The sequence below is a fragment of the Limulus polyphemus genome, unplaced genomic scaffold, assembly GCF_000517525.1.
Source record: "Limulus polyphemus unplaced genomic scaffold, Limulus_polyphemus-2.1.2 Scaffold775, whole genome shotgun sequence".
NCBI classification, from domain to species: Eukaryota; Metazoa; Arthropoda; class Merostomata; order Xiphosura; family Limulidae; genus Limulus; species Limulus polyphemus.
Genome location: NW_013666385.1, coordinates 238357 through 247492, shown reverse-complemented (window position 1 = coordinate 247492; position 9136 = coordinate 238357). Strand labels below are relative to the sequence as shown.

Genomic DNA, 9136 nt, shown 5'->3' with positions numbered 1-9136 from the left:
TATAGATCACTTGTAAGGCCTCATTTAGATTGCTTTGTACAATTTTGGGCTCCCTTCCTCAAGAAGAACATTGAATTGATGGAGAAGGTTCAGAGAAGAACCACTAGGATGATACCTGGTATGGTGAGACTGTCCTATGACGAGAGACTAAAATCTCTAAACTTGTTTTCTCTGGAGAGGAGAAGGGTCAGAGAGGATTTGATTGCGGTGTTTAAGGGTATTGCTAATATAGATCCATCAAACGTTTTATTTTGTGTTTAGCAGTGAAAACAATAGGACAAGGAGTCATAAATTCAAATTTTGGTAGCATAGGAGTCATCTACAGTTTAGACAGTATTACTTTTCAAACAGGGTTGTTGGCTTTTGGAATGAACTGCCTTCAAAGGTGGTGGAGGCAGAAAATTTAACTGAGTTTAAGAAAAGATTGGATGAATACATGAGTCGTAAATGGGTGGTTATAGTTGGGAGCTGGAAGGGACATCCTTGATGGGCTAATAAGCTACTTTTTTGTCTCTTTAAAATTTTATTAATTTATATTCAAGAGAATTTGTACAAACGAGTACTTTCAATCAAAATTACACTGTTTTTTTAGAATCTAACCCCTTTCTGATTAGCATTATAATGCTACTAAATTTTCTGTGACATATGTTCAATAAAGTTCTAGTTGTTAGTTTTAAAAATAATAATGGTAAAGCAAAAAAAAAAAAGACTGCTAAAACATGCTATGCTTAAACTAGTGTGTTTCTGTGTGCTAAAACAATAAAATAATCAATTAAAAGCCATTTCTTGGTAGTTAAGGCTAAAAGACAATAGAATGTTTTTACTGCATAACATCTTGTTCAGTTTTTGAAATGTTTTGAAAACTTGATATTTCTTGCTACCCTTGTTTCTGTTATTCTCTCTTTGATTTTATCATAACTAAGAATTATTACTTTGATAATAAAGATATAATGCAAGGATTTGAACACTTGTAAAATGATAAACTTAGCATGCAGTATGTTCTTTGAAATTATCTTTTTCAAAGTTTCTGTGAAATAATCTTACTGTTCCATAAAAAAGTTTTCTTTACAAAGTTCTGAGTTTTTCTGTGAAAGATGGTTTTATATTTTTACATATGTGTATGTATATGAAAAAAATTAAAATATAGCATGTACAAAAACTTATGAGTAAATGAGGAAAAATAAAAGAAAAACAAACAATTTTGAAGCCATCATACTTTCTAACTAATCATTCAATAAAAAAAACTACATAACAGATAAACATACACTGCATTGTATTCTTCACAAAAATTCTTAAAAACCTTAAAGAGAGTAGACTTCTTTAAAAATTACTATCTATTACATCCAACACATCACTATCACTCGACTCATAAGTACTTTATAACTTTACACTAACCAAATTTGAATACACTCCTGTAGTAAAAAAGGGTATTACTAGGTCATCATAAAAGTCACTTGGTATAAGGTGTTACTGAGTTATAGTAACTCTTTAAAGGCTTTTAATGTATTTCAAGTATTAATAACCTAAATCAACTATGTAACTGTCAAAATATTAAACATGTCCTTGTTACTTTTATTTTCACTTGTAATAAAATAATAACTTGTTGACAATAGGTCTTTAACTTTATCCTCAAAATTTGCATGTTTTAACATTTTAGTGAGTTATATTCAAAATTTAATTAAATAAATTTAATATCAATGCACATCGATAAACTTGGCATCAAAACATAGTTTATAATTCAAAATTTAATATTATACATATAATATTATACTGTTATACAAAATATTTAAATAAATTCTCAATCTTCACTTTTCTATATTACACAACAGTTCTTTGGTCAAAACTGCTCAACTCAGTTTTTCTTTCTACACCTATAAGATTTTTCTATATTTCTGAAAGGTTACACACTTATAGGTCATACATTCCCTAGCTATAATGTTAATTTACAGCATCTAAGATTCTTGGTTTATAGAGATATCTATATATATAAAAGAGGAAGTCTGTTTATTTGTTTATTTTGTTTGCTATAGGAAACCAAACGGCTGAACTTAAATGACAAAACTGACAATTAACGATTATTGTGCCATTTTTTTGTAATAAGCATACAAACATAAGCATGTTTTGCACACAGAAAGTGTTACGGCGGGAGACACTCGGATCACCTTGCTGTCAATCCAGTATTTCCAAAAACAGTTTTCTTTAAAAAGTGCTAAGTGATTTCATAAGTGATTTAGTAACTTTGTGAATTGCAAATTATTGTTTAGTGATACAGGTGATTATGCCACCCAAGAAACACCCTTTCCATGGAAAGTCTTCTGCCACTAAATGACTGCAAGCACAAAGAGCAGCTGGAACAGAAGAAGAATGCAATCAAAGACTTCAAGCACAAGCTGCAAGACAGGCTGCTCAAATACAGGAAGAGATTTTGGAACAACGTAAAGTTAGACTTTGAGCTCAAGCTGAAAGGCAGGCTACTCAGCAAGAAACAGCACAAGGCCAGAGTTCAGTCAGAATCATCAAGGCAAGCTGGATATAGACAACAAGAAACTGCTGAACAACGTCAAACCAGACTTCAAGCACAAAAATTAAGACAAATAACTTACAGAGAGCAAGAAACAGAGGAGTAATATGATGTATGACTTCAGGCTCAAAGAACAAGACAAGCTCAAACACAATCTAATTTCAAATAAAGCACTGTTTGATTAAATGCTATTTTATTTCTCGCATCACAGCTTTTGTTTACTTATTGAATAATTTGCTGAAAAAAATATTGATCTATACATTTCAAATCTAATTTTCACCGTGCAATGCCGGGTAACTCAGCTAATAAACAATAAATTGAAAGTCACATCATGCCCTTCGTAGAACATCCTGCTTTCATAAAATGTCAAAAATTCTCCCTGACACTCACTATTGGATTATTTGTTACAAACAGAAAGTGAAGATTTCAATTTACTGATAATTACAAGGCTTCAAGCCATTGAAATTAGAAGAACTGAACATTTTGGTATTGTTCTCTTTGTTTGCCACTGGTGGAGCTCTGTTCAACTTGGTATGGGAATTATATAACTCTCTCACTACAGGTTCAGCTTAATCAGCCAAGTTTCTGACCCCAAATTGACCTTTAGTTTCCATACTATAACCTTTAATATGTTTTGTGTATTATCACAAAATTTTGCAAGCTTTCATTAAACATTAAGTCTTTTGTAGATAAAAAATCAGAATTTTTGATTAAATATTTTTGCTAAAAAACCTTGGAATAAAAGGTTTGACTGCTCTGAGTGCAAAGCAATTTTCATGTTAAGATTAAAAATACTTTCCTTCATCTGAAAATTGTCAAATTTCATTTGTGTAATCTCTAAAATGTCCTCAATAAACTTCAAAGGCTTTTTCAAGTAAAACTTTGAAATTTATCTGTTATATTCTCTACCCAAATCTATATGCATTTGGTAATTTGACCACCCTTGTAACTACCGTAAGAAAATATGAAATAAATCTAAATTACCTTTTTTCTTTCTAGAATGAGTGCAAATTGTGACAGGAAACTACAGTTGTTTATCCTAAATAGCTTTAAATTCGTAATGGTATAAATTTGTTTCTATTCAAATTTTATTGTTTTATTGCCCTTTGAACTATGTCTAACTAATAATCTCACCATACAAGTCGTAAGTCACTCAGCAAACATGTAGCTCGAATTACATAATGCACAAGCTACTCGCAAGTTGCTCACAAGCATACACCATGAAAAATTTTTATTATTATTATTCATTCTACTTAATCTTACTTTATATAACCTAGTAAGTTTCTAATTTTTACATTTTAGTTACTTTTATAATAATAAATAAGGAGCTCAAATGGAAACAAAAAATATAGTACTTATGTGGGTCTTAAGCCTGCTCTTTTATACTAATAAGTAATTTTTTCTTTAATTAAATAATGCATATAAGAACACAAGATAATAACATGTAAAAAGCATACAATGTTCTATAATTTTCATAAATTTTTCTGGTTTTCCAACTATATATAATAAGAGCCATTAAAAATTCAGCTAAGCTCATTGATGTGTTTCCCATGGGAATCATGTTTGAACTGGAAGATAAATAGACAATTCTAGGTACAGAAAACAATGTAATATAATATGTCACTTGATATATTAAAATGGCTTTCTATTAGTTATAAATAATATAGTATTAAACATTAGAGAGAAACACTGGCAATTTGTGAATAAGAGGTTGTGACAGGTGGGTGTGGTATGAGGGGTCTGATTTTCTAGCTTATGGCTCTGTAACAAAATAAGATTGAATGCTTTAAAAATTATGCTTTGCCTGAGCGATGATATTATAATGAGTAATTTACATTAAATTTCATACTTCTTTGAGGGGTTGTAAATAAATTAGAAAAGAGAGGATATCTAGAGAACAAAGGTCACAATTCTCATATGAGGGGAAATTGAGAATTTTTTTTTAAATATTGCCTTATAAGATTATGAACCTAAAACTTGTATAAAAATTAAAATTTGATTTATTACAATGTTTTGATGCAAATTTATTATCATACCATGATAATCAAGTACTTTAAGTAAATTTTGAATTTAACTCTCTAAAAAAAGTCATGACATGCACACTTTCACCTTCCTGTAGTGACAGGGTTAATAATTTTGGCAATAACAGGGTTGACTGGTTAATACACTTGTAGTTTTACAGTACCAAAATACTATACATTATCAACAAATTTATGATGTCTAAAATCCAATATTAGTAGGGCACTCACTCTCCAGTACTAGAGCTATTGTTGCTTGTAAATTTTACACTGATAATAAAGTAGGCATTATGTTCATTGTTAGTAGTAATACAAACATCTTAATCTCAAGCATTCTGAAAAGTTAATTTCATTATACTTTCATCTGATCTTAACATTCAAATACAGTTTATAATTACTTGAAGGGAAGCATTCATAACTTAGCTATTCTAATTTAAACAGGTCAACTTGACTGAATGTATGAAATATGGAATGGAATACATACCATGCCTTTTGTTTTACTTTCCATTTTAGTTTCAAAATTTTTTATTTAGTCAGAATCTATACAATTTGTACATAAACAAATAGTTAGTTCAGGAAACCACTGACTTGATTTTGTTTTAGCTACTATTGTTCCTTTGTTATTCTCTAGAGATACCTGCTTTATCCACAAAGATATTGCTGTTATGCTGCACATTGTGGGAGGTCAATGGCAGTTATGTCCTTCACTAGCAAAGCAGATAGTATCTAGAGATTACAGCCATACATATTAAGAGCATGACCATGGATATTAATAGACACTCTTGAATAGAATTAATACTTCCTGTTAATTAAGGAGCATTGGATTCACACAGTTCTGTCCAGTATCTCATATATAATGGTCAATGGAAATATATCTTGAGGGAAGTACAACCGCGGATCAATTCACCAGTCCAGTGTAAAATACAAGTACACACAAAAGATTGTTCATTTTCCATTTTTCCATCACACTTCATAACCACTCTATTGCTTAGCTTAAAACTCAGTCACTTTAATGAAATTTACTTCATGATTTATCCAGCCTATCCTTCCATTACAAAGAGAATCTACCTATCACTCTTTGTAGAAACCAATTGACATGGGAAATACCACATAAAAATAACTAGTCACACAAAAATTGTTTTGACCAATGGCAAAGCACTAGTCTGTGTACTGTTAGTCAAGACAATATCAATAATAGAAATTACACTTGACACACTAGATGGCTGAGCAGTAATTCTTGATCAGTGTATAACCCTTTAACAACTGATACAGTTTTTAAATACCCTTCAGTGCATTTCACAATGTTACCAAGTTACATTCAAAATTCAATCAACCAATTTATTATCAATGAATTTTAATGAAATTAGTATTATCAAATATGTTATAATTCAAAGTTTTATACTATACAAGTTTTTATTCCTTTATTTCAAAAAGACATCTAAACCAACTATTAAAAAACTAGAGTTTTTGCTGTCACATGATCCACTCGTGGTTACAATTTCTCAACTTTAAGAGCTGATAGAAAAGAAAAAAATAAATGTATGTGCACAGTAGATGTTTCCTTCAGACTTCCAAAGTTCATCATACACGTTTTACGTTACTGTCTCAAACTCCTCAAACTCGTTCTAAGAATGTCTTCCCCAGGAAACCACTGTAAATACTTCCTTAGTTTAAGGTCAACCATGCCCACTTGCAAAGTCAAAGCCAAGTTGCTATGCAAAAGTTTTAACTTGAATAGCATACTTAAAATCAATAAAAAGAGTAGATTTTGCTCTTGAAGTAACAAGAAACTATGAAGCTAAGTCCATTGTTCTCTCAAGGTGTCCATAGCCCTTGGCAGTTTTTCTCATCTTATATGAATTAGTATGATAGACAAAAAGATATAAGTTTTACTTTTATGTTTTAATTAATTATATATCATTTGTGTTTTAAAATGCATAATTGAAAGCTATAATGATTTTTTATAAATTTAACTTGTTCTTGCTTGAATTGTGAAAGCTCGTGTATAAGCACCATCTTGCTTAAGCAATGCATCTCTGTTGAAATAACTTCATAATATCCTGCAGGCATCAGCTGATGTATCAGCATAAATAATAAAAGACAAAGAATTGGAAAGGAAAATTAAAAATGAACTATAAGTGAAAAGATAAAGATGTGAAATTATGCATATTACAAAAACAAGTTCCAAAAGGTTTCTCAAAATGTACACATATTTCCATTTCTTAATTTTAGACAGTTTGTTGCACTGTACATTAATGATAATAGCTAGAGTTAGTGATATAGCAGAGAAAATGGAAAATAAAATATAACCATTTAACTTTAAAAACTTTTGATATTCGTTTAGGTTATGCAAATGAAATGTGAAAACTGTAAGATAAGAAATACCTTTTTATACCTCATATAAAAATCACCTTGCAGGTGAACTATTCAGAGTCTGAGTGTAAATAACTACATTTTATTTTTCTGAAAATACATACTTTTAGGAACATTCTTGTCAAATTTAAAACAATTTAACTGTTTGTTTGTATTTAAGCACAAAGCTACACAAAGAGCTATCTGTGCTCTGCCCACCCCGGGTATCAAAACCCGGTTTCTAGCGTTGTAAGTCTGCAGACATACCGCTGTGCCACTGGGGGGCAACAATTTAATCCACTATTTTTATTTTTGGAAGAAAATATAATGATAGTGATGTTAGATGCTATGAGTCATAGCATGCAGTTGCCAAATGGATAAAAGAAGGAGAGAAAGAAGAAGTAATAAGTCTACCAGAATTATTGATATGGATTTGTTCCAAACGATAAATCAGAAAAGATATATTTGCATAAGGCCCAAACAACCCTTTTTTTGGCCAACTTACCTAACGTCTTTTATCGTTTGGTATAATCACAAAAGCAATTAAATACATATTTATATGTATAACGAAATTTAATAAATACCTCTGATTTTAAATCTGTTGTACTATCTGGTAGTTGCACACAAGTTGAATCTTCCTCCATATTTTCCTGAAAAAGTACAGTTGATGCAGAAAAAACGGGTAAAGGGGAACCAAGTTCACTTGTTTGAGAAGACAATACACTTTCAGTGTCATCATCATCATCATCACTATTGTGCTAAAAATAGAAAGTGCAAGATAGTTTTAAGTTATATAAGTACAAACAGTAATAAATATTAATATACCTAAATAACCCAATAACCAAAAAAGTTTAATGAAATTTCACAAATAGTTATAACATTAATTGCATCCTGTCAAGTGACCAAGTACCTAAGGCACAATTTCATGTGTTTACCAACAGATAATACACAGCAGTAGATAATAAAATAAATTCTTATTAATAAAAATGGGTGAATAAAATTCCTTTAACCCGTTCCCATATGGTTCATGGGTGAAAGGCCATGTCATCACTTTGTTGACTTGCATTCAAAATTTCATTGAACTACTATTTCATGAATTTATGTCAATAAGTTTGGTATCAAACTGAAGATTATAATTCAAGTTTTAGTATTATACTTTACTCAATTTCTTAATTTAAAAATAAATATTAAAAAATAAAGCCAAACATCAATTTTTATGTGTCACATGGTGTGTTGAATGCAGCACTGGTTCAAATTAGATGTTTGTGAAGTCAAAATACTAAGTCTATAGTTTTGTATGTATCAAAATTTCAATATACAATACAAGCTACATTATAAAATAAGAACCTCTTATCTTTTCTATTTGCTAAGATATTGCTCATGTAATAAATCAAACATAGTGTCACTCCACCCACCTCTTTCCATTTTTAGAAATTCTCCTTTATATACACTTACTTCTATGTATGACATGAATAACCAATCAGAAGCTCAGAATGTCCCCCTAATGGCTTACTCAGCCATTCTAATGGACTCAGACACCAATTATTTCTTCTGAACCAATACTTCAAGGAGGTAAGGTGTTTTTAGTCTGCCCAAAATTTTATATTTTTTTGAATAAAATACATCTTAATTACTAAGCTTGATAAATTATAGTGGAATTCTATGGTACTGTTGTAGTCATTTATGATTTTTTAGTTATTCAAATGCATATACAAAACCTGAAAAAATTATTTTGTTTCATATCCTACACGTTCAAAATTTTTAAAGGTATAGTAACCTACATCAACAAGCAACTGAGTACAAAGGTTGTAACTAGAAGAAATAATTGCTTGGTTTACTTCTTTATTTACTGTTCATTTTAAGAAACATAATTTTAAGAACTTATCTCTAAATAACAATAATCTTTATACATATATGATGTATAATAAGTGAAATGTGACTGTATTTTACAAAATACTAGTCCACTAAAACACAGCCAAGACAAGTTACTTAGTACAGACCAAAGGTCAGTTTTATGTTATTGGATACAATAACATGAGTGCACTTGTGCTGCATCATTGTAACTTCCGTATTGTTAGCCAGGCATGAGTGAAAGGTCAATATAATAATAATAATAAATATATAAATGTATAATGTTACGAGATTTAAGCTATTTAGTCTAAACATCTATGTTTTCGTGTTATAATTTGTCTGCATTGTTGAATGAAAGAGGCATAATTTATATTTATTTCCTAATTTTTTATGG

At 30.1% G+C, this 9136-nt stretch overlaps 1 protein-coding gene across 1 annotated transcript in view; it reads right to left on the bottom strand.

Moving 5' to 3' along the window:
* LOC106460462 (GON-4-like protein) overlaps positions 1–9136 on the bottom strand; it is a 211856-nt gene that overhangs the window by 162664 nt on the left and 40056 nt on the right. Inside the window, exon 5 of the mRNA XM_013920158.2 lies at positions 7476–7649. Coding sequence (XP_013775612.2) covers positions 7476–7649 — 174 coding nt within the window. The remainder of the gene's footprint in view (positions 1–7475; positions 7650–9136) is intronic.